Genomic DNA, 24044 nt, shown 5'->3' on the forward strand with positions numbered 1-24044 from the left:
CCCGTCACAGCATGGACTGCTGTGCTAAGGGTGAGGCCGAGCCGTGCTTGCCACTGCCGACTCAGCATAGACGTGGCTTTGTTAGTGTTTCCTTTATTATAAAGCACTGAAATAAGTTAAATAGACAGGTGTGAGGCTGGACAGTCCCCCAGCCAGTTCATCCACCGCCCCTGGGAGCAGTGGAGGTGGATACAGGGCCCTTCTCACTGAGCTTATGAAGTCGCATCAGTCAAGGCAAGGCCCCCTGGTCCATATGGGCCCCCTGCCCATGGGGTTTGGACTGGTCCGTATAGTGCCTAAGTTAGTCTGTGTGGAGCCCCTGGCCAGCGGGGGAGGAAGGAAAAGGTGGCTTCTGGTCCATCTGTATAAAACATACAGGAGGGTCAGGGCTAATCCATAGAGCCCTAGGGGAGAAGGACCTAGTTCAGGGTGAGTCTGTATGGAGAGCTCGGCTACCAGTGGCACCCAGGGCTGTTGGGCCCCGAGAGCTCAAAACAGAGGGGGGACTGTGAGGTGGGGCCCAGCCCTCAGAGGCAGAGAGGCCGGGCCCTCCTGCCCCACCGTGGCCGTGCACCTTCTGGTGGCGTTTGTAGTTGTCCCAGTGGCCCGTGGTATAGGCGCAGGTGGCACAGCGGAAGGGCTTCTCGCCGGTGTGCCGCAGCATGTGGCGTTTGAGGTTCATGCTCTGGTTGCAGCTGTAGTTGCAAAGGCTACACCGAAAAGGTTTGTCCCCAGAGTGGATTCGACCGTGACGCTTGAGGTTGGCCAGGTTGCCACAGGCATAGGGGCAGAGGGGGCACTTGTAGGGCTTCTCTCCTGTGTGGACACGCTGGTGCCGTTTCAGGTTATCCAGATGAGCAGAGGCATAAGGACAGCGGGCACAGCGGAAGGGCTTCTCGCCACTGTGCGTCTTCATGTGCCGAGCCAAGTGGTTGGGATAGTGAGTGGCAAAGGGGCAGAGGCTACAGGCAAAGCCTTTGTCACTGGGGCCCTGGGGTCCACCACTGGCACCACTTCCAGTCTCTCCTCGCATGCAGCGCCCACACATGGCCGCTCCCAGCCGACTACCCTCCCCCTCTTCCAGCTCTTGTCCACAGTTCCGGCAGGTCCAAGGGAACAGCAGCTCTGGCAGTGGTTCTGATCCAGTCCCACATAGGCCTTCCCCTTCACCCCTCAGCTGGCCACAGTCCGGCAGGAAACTGGCACCACCTGGTGGCACATGGAGGCTCAAATCTGGAAGCAGCAGGGCATCTGTGGAGACAATGAAACCTGGGCTATGAATCCAAGTACCCCTAAGGCCACCCACCCACGTCCAAGGTTCTTTGGTCCCTGGCTTTTTACCTTCAGGTCGCCGGGGCACTGCCCCCTCCTGCTCTGTGGGACTGGGAGGCCGGGCAGGACGTGGAGCACAGCAGCGGAAGCCACAGGTCGGGCAGGGAGGAGTGGGGGGCCCCGCGTGGGTGCGCTGATGCCGCCTCAGGTTGCCCAGGCTGCTGCAGGCAAAGGGGCAGTGGGGACAGCGGTAGGGCTTCTCGCCAGTGTGGGTGCGAGTATGTCGCGTCAGGTTGACGAGCTGGGCTGAGGCGTAGGGGCAGCGGCCACAGCGGAACGGCTTCTCCCCGCTGTGTGTCTGCATGTGCCGCTTCAGGTGGCTCGAGTAGTGGGACACGAAGGCGCAGAGGCGGCATGAGTATAGTAGCCGTGGGGGCAGCGGGGGCCCCCCACCCGGCCCTCCTGCCCCACAACACGGCCCCTCACCTGTGGGCCCCCCACACAGCTGGCAGGCTGGGCCTGGCCTCTCACCCCTGGCCTCCCCTGGACCCCTGGCTGGCTCCTCAACTTCACTCTCCGCACTTAGTGCCCGGCCGCCCCCAGACTCGTCGTCGCTCAGCCCATAGGGAAGCCCAGGCCTGGCCCCCAGAGAGTCTCCTGGTGAGACAGACATGAGAAGAGACATCAACACAGGCTAGGAACAGACTCCAAACTCCGTTTCTCACTTGTGGTCTCCCCACTTGCTGGGCTCCACCCTTCTCTTCAATTCAATGATCCTAAAAATTCAACACAAATCATCTACCTCCAAGTCTGGACTAACCTAGTGATGACAGAGTTGTACATAGGACCAATGAATGGAAAAAGATCAAGGGCTCACAGTGGACCACAGACTGAAATGAATCAATAATTAAATAATTAACTGATTCTTGGGATAAGAAAGTAAAAATACACAAGGCAGAGACCTGATACCTTTTTTCTAGTGCCTCTATCAGTAAGGACTCTTAGTTTTTATTTTATAATCACCTCCATACTATCTCAAGAGGCAAAATTTGGAGGGAAGAGGAAACAAAGTAACGCATGTAATACCACTTCTAAGCCTAAAGGATGGATTCTCTTTTATATGGATTCCCTCAATGACTTTCAAAATCATCCTTCAGAAGTGGCATTAGTGGATAGGTAGTGCAGCAAACTAGGATGGGGTGATGCTAAGATCACAGGGAAGAGGAATGTGGAAGGATATTTGAGGGCAGAGACTAATACCTCCATACAAGAGGAGTTTATGCTGCAGGTGAAAGGGAGTTAGATCAGCTGTAAATACTAGCTTGAATGAGGTTGCTTCCCTGAACCTCTTAAAAATAAACTCATATAAGGAATGGGCTAGGGAGCGGGATAAAGTTATTAAAAGGGCATTTACTTTTAACCAGTTGTTCCGTGTGATTCCTCTACTGTCCTATTCATACCACCTTTGAACCAGGCCCCAGAACTTGACCTCAACAAAGTGATGGACCATCAGGCAAATGAAGAAATCTAGCTCAAATCTAAACTAAACCAGCCCCAGTGGCAGGAAACGGTGTTTTGCTCACTGGCACTATACCATAACCCGCCTCCTAAAGGCCGGGGTTCCAGCGGTCACTTCCTTAAATAAGTCCCCCAAACCCACCTTCAGAGTCTCTCTCGAAGCCCATGAGCTGGTCGCTGTTGCCGTCACCTTCCTCCTCTTCCTCTTCTTCCTCAAATTCCAGATCCTGGCCTAGTAGCAAATCACTCTCCAATACCAGGGCCCCAGGTCCTTCGTCGAGGGAGTCTTCGGTATCCACTGAAGAGGGGAAGAGGCTTGTAGATCCTCCCTCAGGAACCGTGCCCATCATTCGCACCCGGGGAGCCAGCCCTCGCAGACCGTACTTCCCGCACTCGTAGACCCTCTCGGGTTCTGTTAGTACCTCGATGGGAAGCTAGGAGTCCAGATCGCCCACCCCATCCCTCAAGAGTCCCCCTCCACCCAGACCTGAACCCACACCACTGACCCCACCCCCGCTCCTCCCCACCTCGCAGCTCGTGACCCCTGACCCCTGACCTTTGACCCCCTCGCATTTCACGGGCTGCGGGTGGCTTTGCTTCCTTCGGGGCATCGTGACCGGCTCCAGCCCGACGCGCCTCCGGCCTGCGGCCGCCCGGCCCCGCCCCTCCCAATTCGGCCTGCCCGCCCTTCCCCTCAGGGCCCGCGGGCCGCCCCCATGCAGCGGCGCGGGCCCCGGGCAGACCCCGGCCCTGGCCCCGGCGCCCAGCTCAGGCCGCTCCCGCCGCCGCCACCGCCGCCGCCGCGTCCATTCATGGAGCCCCCTACCCCCGCCCTACGGAGACCAGCTGGTACCTCCGTACTCGCTTCCGCTTCCGCTGTCGCAGAGCCACACGGGACGCGTAGTCCGTGGAAAGCATAAGCCCCGAAAGCGTCCACAGCGTGACCAGGAAGTGATTGTGACGGAGCAAGCGGGCGAGCCAATCAGGGATCAGATGAAACCTGGCCGGTAAGGAGGGCAGGTCAAACCGTGACCCTGGCTTTAGAGTTAAGGGTTGCCTGGCCGGTCCTGACCCCTCCCTGGAGGAACAAGGAAATCGTTCCTCACTCTAGGAGGGGGTGAGGATGAGCCGCGACGCCAGGCCAGGCTGCCAGCGGCTCAGGGAGTTACCGTACCCGGCCCCCCTCTCCCTGAGTCTCACACATCACAGGCAGGCAGGTAGGTGGGCAGGTGCGCGCGCGCGCGCGCACACACACACACACACACACACACACACACACACACACACCACCTCACACACCACCCACACAGGGAAGGGCTAGGTCGATGCTACTGGTGGGGGCCAACTATGGAGCCAGGGCATCCTGGGTGGGTGGTCTGGACAGGATGGCAGCAGAGAAAAAAGGACACCATGGGCACGATTAGGTTTTGGCCTTTAGTCTGAAAAAGTGTTGACTGAAAGTGTACAACAGAGAGCGGGTACAAGCGGCTGGGGGCCATGGAGCCGCCAATAAAAAAGAATGTCCTTAAATAAAGTTCACAGAGTAAAAACCAGAACCACCAATCCTTCCCTCCAACACAACAGAGCACAGGCACAGAACCGGTGATGAGCCCCAAGGAGCAAGGAGGCGGCTGGGGAGGACAGCAGAGGCTCCCAGGCTGCTGTGTGGAGGGAGAGCCCTCTTTGGAATAGGCTGAGCAAAGCCACCCAGCTCCCCCTGCACACCTCATAACCACTGCTAAGGCTAAAGGAAAAAGACAAAACTCAGTCTCAGTCTGGAGGGCTCAGAAAACAGTCTAGGTGGGCAGGGGTCTGGACAACCGCTAGTCCCGCTTGGCCTTCTTCTTGTCACTGTTGCCATTTTCTTCAGCCTCCTCAGTAGAGAGCACCTCCTCCTGTTTCCGCTTGCCACTCTCTGGCTGAAGCGCTGCTGTGTTTCGGGGCTTGAAGCAAATGATGATGCAGGTCATGTTGTCACATCCTGTACCATCCCCAGAAGTGTCTGGTGCCAGGCACTGATCCAGCAGCTACAAAAGGGATGGGGTAGCTCAGCTTCAGGGTTTGAAAACCTTCCTGGGAACCTAAAGTCTCAAAGGGCTGGCCTTGCTGAGACAGGGTGGCAGAAGGAGGGGAACGGGCAACAGGTGTCACAAAACAGGCCACTTGCTAGTGCATGAGGCATAAGGATAAGTCAGGGAAATGAGGGAAAGTGAAACTTTCTAGTCAGAGTTTAGTATCTGTCAGTAATTAGTGATACTCCCAGGCTCTGGTCTTAACTCAGGCCAAAAGAGAAAACCTTGGATACACAGACCAGACACCCTCTCTCCTCTACCTGGGACTTACCTCTTCCACGATGGATGACAATAACCGAAGCTCCCCATTTTCATCACGCTGGCTGATCTTCGATTGAATAAAGTCTATAACTTCCTGGCTGCTCATCACATTCCTGGGGTCAAAAACAACAGTAAGAATCTTCTTTAGTCCCAGCAAGGCAGAGTAGAGGATAGAGGTCACAGATGGCTCAGGCCAACGTAAACACCCACAGAGACTTTTCTCAGCTTTGCCTTAGGCTTGGGGGTCTTGACACCAAGCTGCTGCCTATCTAGGCTCTAATTCTAGAGCAGCCTGAGAAAAGGGGCTGACTACAGCCATTAGAAGGAAGATAAAGCAGCTCAGAGCCCTAGAAGAGAAGTAATGCTGCAGGGGAAAAAAGGGAATTGTAGGGTGTTCCACCAGTGCTTACCAGATGCCATCACAGGCAATGACCATGAATTCGTGATCGTCAGTGAGAGTCAGCACCTTGATGTCAGGAAGGGCCGAAATCATCTGTTCCTCAGGTGGCAAGTTCTTGTTTCTCTTGTAGAAGTGGTCTCCTGAAGTAAAGGAATGGATGGTTGATGAGTAAGTAGTTTGAGCACTTCGCACAGATTTGTGTTTGAGGCCAGTCAAACCCTGCCATTTATTTCCCTTCTTTACAAAGTTCCATAATCTAGTGGAATGGAGAAGTGAGGTCTAGTTTTTCTGGTTTCAACCCTATCTTTGGGTTGCTGAACCTTAGGTCAGTCACTAACCTGTTTTTTCATCATCTAGAAATGATACCTATTTTACCTATTTCATAGAGATGATTAAGGGACATAGGTAGTAGATACAAAAATACTTGGAAAGATAAAAAGGCCATGAAGATTAAAGTTTGCTATAGGTAGTCTGGAACAGAGAACAAGACCCCAGAAGTTTTTCCCATAGTTTCTTGGCCCTTACCAATGGCTCTGGAGAGGTTGAGGCCACCATTGACTCGCCCATCCATGGTGACCTTGCCACCAGCATTCTTGATGCGTGCTAGCTCCACTTCATCCTCTGGTTTGTGGTCATAGGACATGTCTAAAGCTTTGCCAGCCTCAGACACCACACAGCGGGAGTCTCCTGCATTGGCTACAATCAACTGCTTCCCTCGTATCAGAGCCACCACCGCTGTTGTACCACTGTCAGAGCCAGGCTTAAAAGGAAGAAAGGGACCATCATGGGAGCTTCTGGACACCAGCTCTAATCATTCCCCTATGTCTTCTCATCTCACTAGGACCACCAAGAGCACTTTAACAGACAGGAGGAGCATAGATTTAATCTTTCCAGATATAGCATGCTCTCACCCTTTTCTGAGATAATTCTACCCAAAAGGCCTAATTCCCCTTGCAGAGTAAATCCCTCCATGACCATGACTTCAGTGCTAAGATAGGAAGGGGACCCTTCTCCCAAAATCAAAATCAGAGAATTCACACTTGGCCTCTTGGCTTTCCAGACTCATTGCCCTCCTTTCCCCACACACCTCCTCTTTGCCTTCCATCCCAGGCACCATCATCTCCTCTTCTTCCTCATCCTCTTCAGCCTCCTCAGTGTCATCCTCGTCTTCCTCATTCTCTGCCTCTTCACTGCTGTAGCCATCTTCTTCCTCACTGCATTCCTGCCAGAGGGACAATCCCAGGCTACTGGGACTGAGATGACCTCCTTGCCCCCTCCCCCCAACTCACGCTCAGAACCAAGAGGCCCTGACTGAACATAGATCCTTAAAACACTGAAAGATGCAAATATATGATCATGATGGAAAAATGTGGAGGACGGGGGAGAGGACTAGGATGGATATAACTAATATCCTGAACTAGGTTCAGCGGTCACTAGCAGGAAACCCCGGGGAAGGCCAGAGCTGCTAGCCAAAAGCACCTTCCAGGCAACATGACCAGAAAATAAGTTGCCCAGAAAAAGAAACACCCACATATCCAAAGTAATAACCACCAACTTCTTGTTCTCTCTCTAGGAGACAGACTCTGAAAGGCCAGAACTAGATCTGTTTGTTATAATGTCAACAAAGGAAGAGGTTAAGAGGGCTAATGGTACCCGTGTTGGTGGAGATAATGAATTAAAAAAAAGCTTAGACTGTAGGTGGGGGATGATGTCAAAATAGGAAACAGAAAAGAGTAGAAAGCTATGCACGGCGACCAACCAGGCCCTCTCTACAACTTCAACGTCTATCTGCCGCCACTGGGCCCTTACCTCGCTGTCTTCCTCCTCCTCCTCCGCCTCATCTGACTCATCCTCACTGTCCTCAAAGAACTTGGACTTAGCAACTCGAGGCAGCTTGTCGGAGGCTGAAGAGCAGGAAGGCCCAGCCTCACCAGTGGGAGTGCCAGGCTCCCCACCTTGGCCTGCCTCAGTCACACATTCCGAGTTGGAGGAAAGGCCCGTGTGAGCCTTGGCTGTGGGGCCATTTTCCTCTGAAGAAGTTTCCCTAGATGGGTCCCCAGGTCCTGCCTCCCCATTGAGGCCCTGGGACCCTGGTTCCTCGCCTGTCCCAGCTCCAGATTTGCTGTGGGGAGCACCCTTGTGACAGTTCTGCCCGTAGCGTGTCAGCAGCTCTTCAATAGTCATGGTAGCCTCTTCATGCAGCAGTGCAGCCTCCTCATTGTCCACTGCAGGGGAGAGGCTAAATCAGCACCCCATGCCAGACTCCTCATGGCATCAGTCCCTTACTACCTCCACAGCCCTTGCAACCTGAGTTCCAACTTCCCCACCACCTCCCACTCCTAAGGCTCCTGTCACTTATCAAATCTCAGAAGAACAGCCCTTTGCTCCCTTTTCCTCAAGTAACATCAGCCTCCAGAGACTTCCTTTGGTCTTTGTCTTGCACTCCCTTCTTAGTCAAAGGAATACTAGTTACTATATGTGTTCCCTATCACCTCTCATTTTTTATTGGTAAGTTGGAAACCCTAACCTGGCTGAGGACCCAGGAAGTCCACAATGCTACTAGTCCAGGCCTAGGGCTCAGGCTTAATGACTGGCTGCTATGGCTAAAGGCAGCTCCAGTCTTAAAAAAAATCACATAAACATTAAAATGAACCAGAAAGACCCAATTGCAATGACAAAAGATGATGTATATAAAAATGCTTACAACACTGTGAACTCAACAAAGGTTAATCCTCTCTCTCCTTTTCATAACCACCTGTAGTACAGGAGATTCTTTAACATGAGGATTTCCCAGGTCCCTAGGAAGCCATCTTTCAGAATTGACACACAACAAATATGTATTAAAGAACAGTTCTTTAATATGCCAATTTCCTCTCAAACAAAAGATGCCACACTCACCATCATCTTCATCAGCTACTTTTTCTTTTTCATCCTCATCCTCAGTGGGTCGCCCTGCAATCTGCGCCAGCTCCTTAATGACTTCCTCAGTGGTCAGTTTGGCATCGATAGCCAGGAAGGCATCTTCCAAAGCCTGAATATAATCAAACTAGTATGAGGCAAGTGTAGGAAGAAGTACGTGGGTACAAAATGAACTGCCTATACACAAGCCTGGGCACGAGGATGAGATGCAAATTAGAGTGTGATCCACCAAGCTGTGAGACACTCACAAATAAAAAAACAGTTTAGAGACTTAGGAATCAATAAGGTAGCTCTAAAAAGGATCAAGTGGGAATAAGCTCATTTTAGGTACGGAATTCTTTAAGAAATACAGTAAGAAGAAGCTGGGTGGCAATGAAAAAGGAAAAGCCAAGGACTGGAAAAAAAGGGAAAGTCTGCAGAAATGGAGAATGAACAGTGTGGGAAGACAGACCTTCTGTAGCTTGCCTTCTTTGTAGGCCTTCTGATCTTTGATGATATCAGGAAGATATTTGGCACAGTACAAGGCAACTTCCTCCCCTAGAACAAAGGTAAAGTCACCCAGAGCATAGCTTCGCACACACAGAAAGTGATATAATATCAGCACACCATTCTAGAGTGAACCCCAAGGATTGAGAAGATGAATATCTTAGCACAACTGAAACCTATTTAAAAGACAATGTTTTGGGAAGTTCTGACCAAGAAAATGGATTTCACCATCACCTCTCTCAGGGCTATATTAATATATCCCATGTCTTTTCTCGCCTGTATACTTAGTTTTCAGTGAAAAAGAGATAAATGCTAATGTAGGAAGAGGCTTCTTGGATTAAAACAAGGCCTGGTGAGATTAAGAACCAATCCACTATCCTCCTGGGAAGGAAGAATGGCAGAATAGAGAAAAACAGAACTAGGCAGGAAATTATATCTGAGGACGAGAACCCTGGAAAGTAAAAGAACAAAGGACCTGGAAGTGGGGTCCTAGAATGTTACCATATGATCTGCTAAAGTTACCTCCATGTCCATCGTAGACAGAAAACATAGCTGTCTCACTGTCCAGCTCAGGAATACAGTTGTGGGCATCCTAGGAAAAAGAGCATAATCATCATTTCTTAAGGTCAAAGGGTATTCTTCCTTGTGCACCTCAGGTCATTAAGGATTGCCTTCACACCTTAATCGCACTAACCTTTCCCTGGCTGACCTATATGGCCTAGAAATAAGAAAGGAGGATGGGATGATAAATAAGAACAGTACACAGGAGGGAGAAAGGAAGGGAGGGGGAGAAAGGAAAGGAAGGAGGGAGGGAAGAAGGGAAAGAGATGAATCAGGTCACTACCTCTGCAGTCTAGCAGCCTCAGCCTAGGAGATCTCAGTCCACATGGCAGAATGTTTGGCTGTTGGAACTCTAGATCTGACCCTTTTGGATTTGTGGCAACTATGGGAAGCACCAGAATAAAGGATCTTTAAAGTCACTTCCAGACCCATTCTATGAATCAGTGAACTTAAAGGAAGAAAATGTTAGGGAAGATAGCAAAAAGCGACCTGAGGGCATTACCGACCTAAAAAGTTTCTAGGAGAATCCTAAGACAGCCGGAGTGAAAGCACTAGAAATTGGTAAAGCTACATACACTTAATACTCCCCACCCCCCAAAAACCACCATCTAAACAAATTACTCCCCTTTTCTCTTAAAGTTTAACTCATTTAAGAAGTTACCCCCAAGGCTAGGCGGAGGATATATTTACAAAAGAATATCTTTCCAACAAATAGTTATTAAACTACACACAGTGGAATTTACAATGCCCCATTAAATCAGCCATCCCATCTCCTATCCCCAGCTGGAACTGAGATACCATTTAACTCTGAAGGCACAGCACACCTGAAGAGAAATTTGCAATGGTCCTGCTACACGAACATTTTATTTGGGAGGCTGGGCTTGATCAAATTCTTCTATTAATAAAACTGCTACCCCAAACTAATATTACTGGCTAAGCCAAAGTTCAGGCAAGACTGTCAGACCTAGATAAAAGGGTACCGCCGCTTACCCTGCCCCATCTTGGAAAACAACCCAACCTTCCTTTCAGGTATTCTCTACAGACAAAAAGGATATAATTAGCTATTTACTTTGATTAATTAGTAAAGTTAATAGTTCTCCTTTGTCTTTCAGGTATTAGTATTTAAAAATTTCTAATTATATTAATAGTCAGGAGACCTGAGTGTAGTAGTTCTGTTGTCACTAAAATAAGACTATTCCTTCATTATACAAGTCTAGAATATAAAACTTAGGGGGCTTCCCTGGTGGCGCACTGGCTGAGAATCCGCCTGCCAAGGCAGGGGACACGGGTTTGATCCCTGGGCCGGGAAGATCCCACATGCCGCGGAGCAACTAAGCCCGTGCACCACAACTACTGAGCCTGTGTGCCGCAACTACTGAAGCCCACACACCTAGAGACCGTGCTCCGCAACAAGAGAAGCCACCGCAACGAGAAGCCCGCGCACCGCAACTATAGAGAGCCCACGCGCAGCAAAGAAGACCCAACTCAGCCAAAAATAAATAAAACAAAAAACCAAAAAAACAAAAACTTAGGGTTTTAAAGTAGGGAAGGAGAGCACTGAAAAGGAGCTACTCTTTCTTGTATTTCCCTCTGATTGTCTCCAGGGGAAAGTGCCCCAGAAGCTAATGGGCGTCCACAGAAGGCCTTTGATGGCCTATCTATGGCCATTGACACGACTGCCTCTTAGCCTCATCCCCAAGATCTAGAAGAACACCACACACCAAAGGTCATCTTCTGCCTCTCTCCCTCTTCCAACCGCTCTCTCACCAGCCACACTGACCTCCCATCCCTCTAGACCAGGGTTTATCTTACTGGGCCTTCCTCTCCTATCACCAACATCTTAGCACTTTCTTGCCTTTTATGATTGTCTTTTACCACAGCATCCTCTACAGTGGTTCTCAGACTTTAATGTGCCTAAGAATTCATTTGTTCATTCATTCATTCATCAAATATCTGAGTATCCATTATGTGCTAGTATGTGTTCTGGGTGCTCAGGATGTATCAGTGAACAAAATAAAGACCCACACTTCATAAAACACTTATATTCTAGTGAGGAATATAGACAACAAACACAGTAAATAGGTAAATCATATAGAATGATGGCATAATTCACATAGAAAGATGGTAGTGCTATGAAATAAAGAAAAAGTGAGAAGGGATGGGTTAGATGACAAAAGCAGTGAGAGAATCGGCATGGGACACAGTACAGCACAGGTATGCTAAACCCATAAGAAACTGTACCTCAGCCGTCACTACCTTGGTCATGCTGTGAGTGTCTGATTAGTTTCAGCAAAACAGTTGTGTCACATTAATGTTGATTTTAATTCTGTTGATTTTGTAGTTTGGTTTGTTGGCATGTAATTTATGTCCAGTTCTATGTTTGTACACATATAAGTAACATTACATTAAAAACATTTTAGTGAATACTGGAGATCCACAAATATTGCTTTCCTTAAAAAAAACCAAAAAACAAAACACACACACACAAAATATCCATGGAAGATCTCCAAGATATTTTGTTAAATAAAACAAAGTGCATAATGATATATTTAGTAAGCTGCTTTCTGTATAGGCGGGAGCATAGGAATAGACATTTGTCTTCTCATACTTTAATACTACAAGGACACACAGAAAACTAATAAAAGTAAACTGTGGGAGGGCATGAGGGCGCAGACAGACTGATGGGAGCAAGACTTAAGCATGGGAATGTTTACTTTTTCAAAAGTAAATGAAATGTCTTTTTAAAAAGACTCAATATATGCTAAAATTTGAGAGGCTGGTCCAACTAATTTCACTTTTTTGGTAGATGAGAGGAGCACTCTTCCTGTCCACTGCTTCCCAGTGGAACAAGAGAATCAACTGGTCTTTCTCTGTCCTGTAACGCACTCTAAATCACAGCTGTATCATCTTTTTTTTAAATAGATCTTTATTGGAATATAATTGCTTCACAATACTGTGTTAGTTTCTGTTGCACAACAAAGTGAATCAGCCATATGCATACACATGTCCCCATATCCCCTCCCTCTTGAGCTTCCCTCCCATCCTCCCTATCCCACCCCTCCAGGTCATCGCAAAGCATCGAGCCGATCTCCCTGTGCTATGCTGCTGCTTCCCACCAGCCAACTATTTTACATTCGGTAGTGTACATATGTCGATGCTACTCTCATTTCGCCCCAGCTTCCCCCTCCCACCCCATGTTCCCAAGTCCATTCTCTATGTCTACCTCTTTATTCCTGCCCTGTAACTAGGTTCATCAGTACCATTTTTCTGTTTTGTTTTAGATTCCATATATATGTGTTAGCATACGGTATTTGTTTTTCTCTTTCTGACTTACTTCACTCTGTATGACAGACTCTAGGTTCATCCACCTCACTACAAATAACTCAGTTTCGTTTCTTTTTATGGCTGAGTAATATTCCATTGTATATATGTGTCACATCTTCTTTATCCATTCATCTGTTGATGGACATTTAGGTTGGTGTACTATCTCTTTTGAACCCACACCTCTATTTAAAAAAATCTTTTTGACTTCTCATCTGTTCCTCACAAGATCATGTGACTTTGAAGCAGATCTAGCAACAGTGAACACAGGAAAAAATATTTAACCTCAATAGTAATCAAAGAAATAAACATTAAAAAACCAAGGAATTATCCTTTTGTGCAAATGAGAATGATGAAAAAGATTAATAGTATCCAGTAATAAGAAGAGTGAAGATAAAAACACATTCTCATGTACTCTGATCAAACAGGAATATAAATTACTAGTTTTCCTGGAGGGCAATTTGGTAATATGTACCACAATGTGCATGTCTTTTGATCTAGTAATTTGACTTCTAAAAGTTTATTTTATGGGAGTACTGATACAAGGAAACAAAGATATGAAGAATGTTCATTACAGCATTACTTATAATAAAAAATAATTATAACCATCTAAATTTCCATGAATAGATTAGATTACAAACAGTACATCCCTCCAATGGAATATATGCAGCTCTTAGAAATGATGAATATGTATTCATTTAGAAATGAGTTCACAATATATTGTGATAAAAAGCAAAAAATAAAGTATCTATGTATATGTTAGAAGTCTAAGATCACACATCAAACTTAGTGGAGGGTGAAATCTGAGTAATAATTATATCCTACTTTTCAAGATTTTTATTTTTATACAATTAGCCATATCGTTCCATTCTGAATAATGACCACAACAAAAGAAACCTATGATTGTCCTTAAGCTGCCAAGCTACCATATACTGTGTGATCTCTGGTCAGCTATCTATTGATGTGCCTCAATTTTACCCTCTATAGTATGGAATAAGAATATCTACATTACTCGTATCATCACAGGACTATCATGATGCTGATGTAAAACATGTAAAAATTCTTTGTAAACTGGAACGTAATATATAAGTATACATATTCTGCTCTGAAATTTAGTACCTGGTTCACATTTGTCTTCTCTATCCTTTGTCTCAAAGAGGAATGCCCACAATAAAGATTCATCTTATACCTCGAGGTCTCAGTTCCTAGAACCACTCCACATTACCTTCTCCTCCACTTCTTGGTGAGGTTTTGGATCTATATCACTTGGAACTGCTCTACCTTCTCTAAGCACTTCAATTTCCCCCTTATATCTTCAATCATAGCTTCCATACCTTTACCTTTGTCTCTCTCTCTGTCCTTTTCTGAGTCAGAGCTAAGTATTGCATATTTCAACTCTGTCTCTTAGCAATCTAGAAAAACTCATCTAACCTTGTATAACCCGACCAAATGCTTTCTTCACACTTGAATCCGAGCCACTAAGTATCGCTAGTCATAAAATGTCATGAAATCATGTTGATTGTGGTGACTACTTCCATTTAGCACTTTTTTCTCTATTCTGCATTGACTCTTAAATATATTAACCACAGTCAGTCACAAACCTTTCCCACATTATTCAAGCTCTCAATGTTATTTTCCTTTCACTCACAGCAGATGAGCTAACCTCTTACTTTACTTAGATCAAGGTCTTATTTCAAGATCTACCTCATCTTCCCTATTCTAACTCAAAATTTCTCCATAGCTGTATCTAACATCTCCTTCACTTCTGCCTCAGAAGCAATATTTCTCCTCTCTCTTTTTTAATAAATTTATTTATTTATTTTTGGCTACGTTAGGTCTTCATTGCTGCGCGCAGGCTTTCTCCAGTTGTGTCAAGTGGGCTTCTCACTGCGGTGGCTTCTCTTGCTGCGGAGCACTGGCTCTATGTGTGCAGGCTTCAGTAGCTGTGGCACGTGGGCTCAGTAGTTGTGGCTTACGAGCTCTAGAGTGCAGGATCAGTAGTTGTGGCACACGGGATTAGCTGCTCCGCGGCATGTGGGATCTTCCCGGCACAGGGTTTGAACCCATGTCCCCTGCATTGGCAGGTGGATTCTTAACCACTGCCAACAGGGAAGTCCCTCTCCTCTCTTTCTAGATTAACATTTCCTCTTAAACTCAAACCCTTCTCCTTCAAGATCATACTTCACGAAGCAGGCAATCACTATAACAGCAATCCCAATAGCCATTTTGCAGGCTTCATTCTCCCCAACCGCTGTATGTAATTAAATAGTACAAACCACGTCAGCTTTCTCAAAAGTTCTCTTGGGTTCTGTGAAGAACTGTAGTTCTATACCTCCAATTGCCTGTTTCTACAGGATATCCCTTCTCCACCTCAAACTTAACATATGTAAACAGGAACTTAGCAGTCTCCAAAAAAATCAAAGCTTCCCCTACATGTCTTATTTCTGTCAATGGAATCTTAACTGTCCTAGGCAACACCTAATATCAGTCCTCCTTGACTTCCTGGCTGTCTTCCACCAACCACTACTGAGTCCTGCTGACTTTTCCCTCATAACTGTGATCCTGGATTACTTTATTCTTAATGGTATTTTAACTCCTCTCCAATCTCTACTCTCTGCCCCCTGTAATCCAGCCTACATACATCCAGCTGCCAGATTAATCTCCCTTATATAACATTTTATTGCTAGGCCCTTCAATGGACTCTACTGCATTAGATTAATTCCATACAAGTTACTGGCAATTTAAGGCACTCAGTAATCATTCCTATCCATCTCCATAACCTAGTCTCTTTAACTCATACCATTCCCCAAAAGAAACTACTCTTGACACTCTTGATACTGAACACCCTACCCCAGCAAAGTAGTAAGTATGCCTGCTTCAGTCTTTCCTCCTATCCTTTCTTCTAATACTTTTTCTTCTCCCACTTTCCTCCTCCCCATTTGTTACCATTTATACTCTTTCCTAAAGGTCCAGTTAGTCTCACCACCTCCAAGAGATATTTCTTCATCACACCAATACTCTGTGATCATTCCCCACCCGAACTCTTAACATTTATTGCTTCTACCAATAATTTGGCATTCAGCATATGCTATCTTGTATTGTTATCCAACATTCCATAGGGGAAAACAGAGTCCTAGGTCCAAAACAGCATGAAAACAGATTGTCTTAAATTTCTTTACAGCGCTGGGGCCTAACAGTATGTTTTGTAACACAGCAGGATGTTTGCTTATGATGGTGAGTTCCCAGCTGCCTCAGAACAAATATCTTAGGGATACCTCCTCCTTCATTTACTACCCAAAACCTAAAGTTGTATCATAACACAATAACCACTGAGATGGTATGAAAGAAATGATGCAGAATACACAGATCACCTGAATAAGGGCTCTTAGGTCTTGCCTTACTAAATTATATATCACACAGCCCCTTCTGACCTTCTAGACAACAGTGGATCTGCTATTAATAAAGACCTGGTTATCTTTCCTGATGTCAACTTCCTAAGGTTACAAATACATCCACAAAGGCTCCTGTGTCACTTGATCAATCATTTAGATTTATGATACTTAAATTTATCTAAATCTTTGCAATTCAAGATAAAACTTTTGAAGGTGGTTGGAAAGGGAACTACATTTTTGGTTTTAAAAAGTCATGTATTGGGCTTCCCTGGTGGCGCAGTGGTTGAGAATCTGCCTGCCAGTGCAGGGGATACGGGTTCGAGCCCTGGTCTGGGAAGATCCCACATGCCACGGAGCAACTGGGCCCGTGAGCCACGACTACTGAGCCTGCGCGTCTGGAGCCTGTGCTCCGCAACAAGAGAGGCCGCGACAGTGAGAGGACCGTGCACTGCGATGAAGAGTGGCCCCCGCTTGCCGCAACTAGAGAAAGCCCTCACACAGAAACTAAGACCCAACACAGCAAAAATAAATTAATTAATTAAATAAATAAATAAATAAAAATTTATTAAAAAAAAAAGTCATGTATTACTGTCTGACTTTTAAAATTATATGCATGTATTACCACTGTGCTATGGACTGAATGTTTTGTGTCTTCCTAACATTCCTATGTTGAAACTTCAGGGCCAAAGTGATGGTATTTGGAGGTAGGGCCTTTGGGAGGCAATTAAGTCATGAGGGAGGAGCCCTCATGAATGAAATTAGTGCCCCAGAGAGGTCCTCTGCCTTGTGAGGACACAGCTAAAACACAGCCACTATGAACCAAGAAGTGGGCCCTCTCCAGACACCTTGATCTTAAGCTTCCCATTAGGGTCTCAAAAGAGACACACCCATGTTCATAGCAGCTTTGTTCACAAGAGCCAAAAAGTAAAAAAACCCACGTGTTCATCAACAGATGAATGGATAAACAAAATGTGGTATATACATACAAAGGAACATCATTAAGCCTTAAAAAGAAAGGAAATTCTGACACATGCTATAACATGGATGAACGTTGAGGACATTATGCTATGTGAAATAAGCCAGTCATAAAGACAAATCTGTCTTTATATGAGGTACCCAGAGTAGTCAAATTCATAGAGACAGAAAGTAGAACAGTGGTTGTCAGGGGCTGGGGGAAGGGGGAATGGGGAGTGGTTCAATGGGTATAGAGTTTCAGTTTTGCAAGATGAAAAGAATTCTGGAGACTGGTTGCACAACAATGTGAATTTACTTAACGCTACTGAACTGCACGTTTTAAATGGTTAAGATGGTAAATTTTATGTTATGTGTATCTTACCAAACAAACAAACTTCCTACAAAGAAAAGCCCAGTGTCAGATGGCATCACTGGTGAGTTCTACCAAATATTTAAAGACTAATTAATAGCAATTCTTCACAAACTCTTCCAAAGTACAGAAGACGGGGTGACACTTCCCAACTCATTCTATGAGGCCAGTATTATCCTGATACCAAAACCAGACAGACATCGCAAGAAAACTATAGACTTAGTATCATTAAGATAGTAATACTCATCAATAGATCTACAAATTCAGAGCAATTCCTATCAAAATCCCAGATGCCTTTTGTACTGAAACTGACAAGCTGATCCTAAAGTTCATACGGAAATACGAGGGACCCAGAAAAGAAGAAACAAGAAAAAGAACAAAGCTGGAAGACTTGTACTTCCCAACTTCAAAACCACAAAGCTATAGTAACCAAGACAGTGTGGTACATAGATCAATGGAATGGAATTAAGAGTCCAGAAATAAACCCTCATATTTATGGTCAATTGATCTTAAACAATGATGCCAAGATAATTCAGAAAGGGAAAAGAATACGCTTCTTAACAAATGATGGGGACTTCCCTGGTGGTCCAGTGGTTACGAATCTGCCTTCCAATGAAGGGGATGCAGGTTCGATCCCTGGTCAGGGAACTAAGATCCCACATGCCACGGGGCAACTAAGCCCTGAGCTGCAAAGCCCACGCGCTCTAGAGCCCATGCGCCACAACTAAAGAGAAGCCCACACGCTGCAACTAAGACCCGATGCAGCCAAATAAATAAATAAATACCTAAAAAAACAAAAAACAAAAACAAACGACGCTGGGACGAACACATATCCAGATGTAAAAGTTTGAACTTGGAACCCTTCTTTACACCATACACAAAAATTAACTCAAAATGGATCACAGACCTAAATGTAAGAGCCAAAACTATAAAACTCTTAACAGATAAACTGGACTTCATCAAAATTAAAAACTTTTGTGCTTCAAAGGACACCAACAGGGGCTTCCCTGGCAGTCCAGTGGTTAAGACTCTGCACTTCTACTGCAGGGGAGCACGGGTTCGATCCCTGGTTGGGGAACTAAGATCCTGCATGCCCACATGCTACTCGGCATAGCCAAAAAAAAAAAAAAAAAAATGGACAAAGGATCTGAACAGCCATTTCTCCAAGGATACAGAAACGGCCAATAAGCACAAGGAAAAATGCTCAAATATCATTAGCCATCACGGAAATACAATCAAAACTACAATGAAATACCATTTCACACCCACCAGAATGGCTATAACTGGAGGAAAAAAAAAAAGATAACAGGTGTAGGGAGGAGGTAGAGAAACTGACACCCTCATATACTGCTGGTAGAAATGTAAAATGGAGCAACCACTTTGGAAAATAGTTAGGCAGTTCCTTAAAATGTTAAACGCGGAGTTACTATATGACCCAGCAATTCTACTCCTAGGAATATACTCAAGAGAAATAAAACTTATTTCCACACAAAAATCTGAACATGAATATTCATAGCACCATTATTCATAATAGCCAAAACGTGGAAGTCCAAACCACCATCAACTGATGGATGAATAAACAAAATGTGCATACAATGGAAGATTATTCAGTCATAAAAAGGAATGAAGTACTGATCGATTCATGGTACAATCTGGATGACCCTTAAAAATGTTGTTTAGGGGCTTCCCTGGTGGCGCAGTGGTTAAGAATCCTCCTGTCAATGCAGGGGACACGGGTTCGAGCCCTGGTCCAGGAAGATCCCACATGCCACGGAGCAACTAAGCCCATGTGCCACAACTACTGAGCCTGCGCTCTAGAGCCCACGAGCCACAACTATTGAGCCTGCACGCCACAATTACTGAAGCCCGCGTGCCTAGAGTCCGTGCTCCGCAACAAGAGAAGCCACCGCAATGAGAAGCCCGCGCACTGCAATGAAGAGTAGCCCCAGCTCACTGCAACTAGCGAAAGCCGGCGCGCAGCAACGAAGACGCAACGCAGCCAAAAATAAATAAATTAAATATATATATATATATATATATATATATTGTTTAGTAAAAAGCAACCAGACATAAAAGGTGACATATTTATATGAAATGTTCAGAATAAACAAATCCATAAGACATAATGTAAATTAGTGGTTGCCAGGGGTTAGAGGAGGGGGGATAGGGAGTGACTAATAATGGCTACAATATTTCTTTCTCGGGTGATGAAAATGTTCTAAAATTAATAGTGGTGATGGCGGCACAACTGTGTGAGTATAATAACTATTGAAATGTACACTTTAAATGGATATGGTACCTGAATTATATTTCGATACAGTTGTTTAAAAAGGGACCTGTATATACATTTTCAAGTACTATGCATGATTAAAAGTTGACACACTCCATCTCTGAACTAGACTTAGAGGGAAACAGAAAACAACTCCACTGGAATTGGTACTCAGTTCACAGTGTATCATTAAACATCAGTGATGCTTTCAGTTCTAAAGATTTGTGCTTCCAGACAGCACAATTTTAATGGCAGCTAACAGTGGCAAGAACTACTGATCAGATCTGTCAAATTTCTACATTCAAATTCAAGCCCTTACCTCTCAAAGTATAATTCCAAGATGGTAACCCAATAGAGGGTCAGGGGTTCAGAAGCAGTATTAACTGCTAGGGGATTGGGCAACAGAAATAATGTAAGATATTCTTGAAATCTTGAGAAATAAGTTCTGACTGTAACTTACAGTTGCTTGAAAACTTACAAAGGAATAGTATAGTAGAAAAAAATTTCTCCATATTAATGGACATGCATTTGATATCATTTCATGCTATCTTTGAATTGTAAAGAATAGGAACTGCATGCTGATCAAAAAGAATGCCCTTTTATGAAAGTTGCTTAACTGTATCCTAGACAAAGGAATTCTGATCTGGTTCAGTAAGTAAAAAGTGCTTTAAGCTACAGATGAGACACTAATCTGAGGTACAAACAATAAATGGTCTTCAGCCTCAGATGCCCTCTCTCAAGTGGAACCCCACAGCATGCTTGTGGTATCTCATTTTATATCTCCCCTATTAATATAATGATTGAAACTATCATGCATGTATCTTTAAGAACTTTCTGCTCAACATTATCTACATTCAATTCTAGATGACCCTCTGTGACCACTAATAAGCCAGCTTCTATATGGCAATAAACAGCTAGCCTACTCAAATTTATACTCTAGGTATTGATGCTGCCTTTAAAAGGGACAAATATAAGATATATATATATATATATATATACACATATACATACATATACATATACATATATATATATATATATATATATATCTCCTAATTCCCCACAGGAAGCAATTTTGTCACTTCCACAGAACCTCATAACCAAAAACTAAAAGTACTCTAGTCTCTTTGAGACTACATCAACTAAAACTGTTTTCAGATTGGACTTCTCATTAGACATCAGAAACTCAGAGCCTTTCCATATATATTTCTCAGGCACCCTTCCACAACCTACCTGTTAACCCCCAAAATACATACCTCAACCAGCTTGAGGGTCCCTCCAAACCATGGAGAAGGAAGAAGGGAAGGGAACATCAACTGTGGTATTTTGATTACCCCTCCTCAAAACACCCTGGTTCCACAGCAAAAGGGGCTGGAGAGAGGCAGAAAGTATAAAATGCCAGCTATTGATAGTTGCCATTCTTGCCTCAAGAGAAGGGATAAAACAGTACTCTCTAAGGCTGACTATACATCAGTCAGGATTTCAGTAACCTTTATAATGTGTATGGGTGTGATAAACTTACCTCAACCAAATCATTAGGACCAGGCAAATAAGGTCAATAGAATTAATAAACTGGTGAAATTCAGCCCTAAAGGTTAAGAGGAACAGGAGTACACTTTCGGAAAAGGTAAGATTCACTCAACAGGCTAGAAGTCAGTTCTTTTCTTGCCATAGCAAAGAAACTATGTTATACTGCAGGGAGAAAGGAAACAAAGCCAGAAGCAAAAGTATCAATGCAGCAGAACAGGATCCCAAACAGGACTTCAAGAAGATTTGATTGGGTATACTTAACTATTCAAACAAAGGGAAATTCAGAAACCGCATAATAAGATTTTAAAACCCTAAGTGGTTATCTCTCAGGAGGAAGATTAGGATCTAAGGAATAGTCTAGCAAGATCTCTACAAACCAAACAGCCCCTGATGAAAACAGTTATGTTCTAATTATCAGAGGAGAAGCCAAAAATAAAGGGAAATGCCCTGCAGAGAAGAAGCAAACAGTACAGAATCACTGGGCAAAAGACTTGGAAAATTGATTATCCAAGCAACTCAATTCATAAAGAAAACTAGAAAGGGTAACAAAGAAGTGGAACAACCACAGCAGAGAGGAAAGTGGAAAATATGGAATGAGAAACCCAAAGGAAAAGCCTTACTGTGACATGAGATAGTCACCTCAAATCTTACAATATTAACAGAAAATGCCATAGAACTGGAACCTCCAAATTACCAACTAACCCAAACCCCAGATTGACAGCGAAGCTACATCCAGATATTTCTACCAGCCAGACAATTACACTTACCAAGCACCCAGTAAACTCAATACTGTGCACCATAGAGAAATATAAATGCTTTATTTCAGGATGACACAGATGAGAACAGTGTGTAGTATAGGTCTTGAACAATTTTCATCCTACAGACTCTTTCCACCAAGGCACAAGTAACCTAATCTCTCTGGGCGTCGGTTTTTGAGCTGTAAAATGTGGTGAGATGAACTATATAGGATCCTCTCCATTCCTGAGATTTTAAGCATATGATAAAGTCTGCCGTGGGTATAAAATTTGAGTCTGAGAACAAACCATTTAAATTTATACTGTCATTCCAGAGCTAACCACAGGGAGGAGTGAGGGATTTGAAGAAATTCCCAAGGGAGACTTTTGGCTGTTACCTGAAGCCCACCTAGTAAGCGGATAAACCTTCGATCCCAGACATAATAGAGCATTTCCCTGGCTCCTCTGCCTAGACCTCACAAAACTCTTCACAAAAACACGTCTTACACATGTCTTTCTTCCTTTCCCTCCTACCATAGTTTTCTCTGTTCTCCTTTGTAGTTTCACACCCATTTGCCCAACACTACTCCTTTTTATCCAGAATTTTTCCATTTTTCCCTTTTATCGATAGTAAATTTTTCTATAAAAGAAAAATCAGTTCTCTGTAGGTTAAGAAAAAAAAAAGTTGATGAAATGACTGAAAATCAAGGAAACTATAAGCTACAACAAGCACAGGTAAAATGACAATTACTCAGTTTTAGAGAAATTCCGAGTGAGAAAAAAACATCAGGCATAATTTTAAAAGAAATTATAGTGACTGACACAGTTCAAGGCTTCCAAAGGCCAAGAAAGGCCGTGAAAGAATACAAACGAGTGACAACTCTTGGGAGGTCAAGTCAAACCTCTGAAATTAACATGTGGTGCCCAGGGCCAGGCATATAGGTATTAAGATTTTGAAGCGGACTATTTGCCTGGCTTCCTTTCCTGTCAAACTCCTCGTCCAAAGACGCCTCACACATCACATTTTTTATTTTTAAGTACAATCATTCACATCTATCCGCCTCTCTCTAGCAGAAGTCAATGGATAAATAGTCCCTCTCTTCATCTTTACTCCCACATTAAACCTCACACCGTTTACGAGCCTGGAGGGCTGGTTTGTCACGAGAGGATGGCGCGAAGGCACGGGGAGGTCGGTCAGTGGGCGGAAGGTGCCTCTCCCCACATGGCCGAGCCCTCGCCGCCAAGCTGGCCACCGTCACACGGTCTCCTAGCACCGGCAGCTCCCTCTCGGCCCCGGCTCCGCTCTCGCTGTCGCCCCCCAATTTGCCGCTGCGGTCACAGGCTCTCGATTCGGACCCTTCCCCGGGGATGACCCCATCCCCCCCCGGCTCCCTTTCTCCGTCAGGTTCCCGCCCTACAGCCGTCAGCCTATGGGCCCCTCCCGCCTCACCTCCATGGAAACGCGCCAGCCTTGCATGGCGGAGAAGCCGTAGGGCAGCGGCAGCCGCGAGGCGCCGGTGCCGACCCCGTCCCCGGAGCACTTCACCGTGTTGGGCTGGGAGAGGTAGGCACCCATGGCGGCGGCTGACCGGCGGCCTCAGGGGCAGGCGAACGGAGCGCGACCCGTGCCGGCGCCGGAGCCGGAGCCCCGGGTGCGCGCGTGGCAGGAGCGGGCCCGGCTGCGCGGCCAACGCAAGGTGCCGGTGAAAGGCGCGAGGCGGCCCAGGAGGCGGTAACGGGACCGGAGCAGAGAGGGAGCGGAAGCGGAAACGGCGCCACTTCAGACCCCGCCCGGACGGCGCGGCGCGGCGCGGCGCGGCGCGGCGCTGCGGGCAGTCATTTCCTTAGCAACTCGCCCCGCCCACGGGGACAACGGCCCGCCCAACCGCCCTCCCGCGAGATTGGCGCGGCCACGCCCACCAACGGCCGCGGCCTCCTTGGGGCAGCGTGGGATGTTGTTCCTCGCCAGTGTCTGTCCCCAACCG

At 45.6% G+C, this 24044-nt stretch overlaps 2 protein-coding genes across 3 annotated transcripts; both read right to left on the bottom strand.

Moving 5' to 3' along the window:
- Positions 1-77: 77 nt before the first annotated feature.
- Positions 78-3741, bottom strand: ZNF513 (zinc finger protein 513). 2 transcript variants are annotated; one of them, XM_068564597.1, is made up of 4 exons: positions 3644-3741; positions 2933-3088; positions 1342-1929; positions 78-1251 (listed from the first exon to the last, which is right to left on the bottom strand). In XM_068564597.1, the coding sequence occupies exons 2-4, from the start codon at positions 2955-2957 to the stop codon at positions 425-427; spliced, it is 1440 nt and encodes a 479-aa protein (XP_068420698.1). In that variant the 5' UTR covers positions 2958-3088; positions 3644-3741; the 3' UTR covers positions 78-424. The 2 variants fall into 2 exon arrangements, with proteins under 2 accessions (XP_068420698.1, XP_068420697.1); XM_068564596.1 differs by lacking the exon at positions 3644-3741 and adding an exon at positions 3347-3515.
- Positions 3742-4205: 464 nt separating this feature from the next.
- Positions 4206-23839, bottom strand: PPM1G (protein phosphatase, Mg2+/Mn2+ dependent 1G). The gene is made up of 10 exons (XM_068564591.1): positions 23510-23839; positions 9451-9520; positions 8894-8979; positions 8422-8554; positions 7333-7748; positions 6611-6745; positions 6049-6283; positions 5534-5663; positions 5134-5236; positions 4206-4817 (listed from the first exon to the last, which is right to left on the bottom strand). Exons 1-10 carry the CDS (start codon positions 23633-23635, stop codon positions 4614-4616), a joined length of 1638 nt encoding a protein of 545 aa, XP_068420692.1. The 5' UTR covers positions 23636-23839; the 3' UTR covers positions 4206-4613.
- Positions 23840-24044: the final 205 nt, after the last annotated feature.

The sequence above is a fragment of the Eschrichtius robustus genome, chromosome 15, assembly GCF_028021215.1.
Source record: "Eschrichtius robustus isolate mEscRob2 chromosome 15, mEscRob2.pri, whole genome shotgun sequence".
NCBI classification, from domain to species: Eukaryota; Metazoa; Chordata; class Mammalia; order Artiodactyla; family Eschrichtiidae; genus Eschrichtius; species Eschrichtius robustus.

Bases quoted from the DNA above. Each gene is read 5' to 3' on its own strand.
- PPM1G (XM_068564591.1), bottom strand. From the start codon at position 23,635: ATGGGTGCCTACCTCTCCCAGCCCAACACGGTGAAGTGCTCCGGGGAC. The intron at 8,980-9,450 runs GTAACTTTAGCA...CCTTTGTTCTAG, and splicing joins TGTCTACGATGGACATGGAG to GGGAGGAAGTTGCCTTGTAC. The intron at 6,284-6,610 runs GTGTGTGGGGAA...CTTCCTTTTAAG, and splicing joins GGATGGAAGGCAAAGAGGAG to CCTGGCTCTGACAGTGGTAC.
- ZNF513 (XM_068564596.1), bottom strand. From the start codon at position 3,401: ATGCCCCGAAGGAAGCAAAGCCACCCGCAGCCCGTGAAATGCGAGGGG. The intron at 3,089-3,346 runs GTCAGGGGTCAG...TCCCCTCTTCAG, and splicing joins GAAATGCGAGGGGGTCAAAG to TGGATACCGAAGACTCCCTC. The intron at 1,930-2,932 runs GTGGGTTTGGGG...CTGTCTCACCAG, and splicing joins CTTCGAGAGAGACTCTGAAG to GAGACTCTCTGGGGGCCAGG.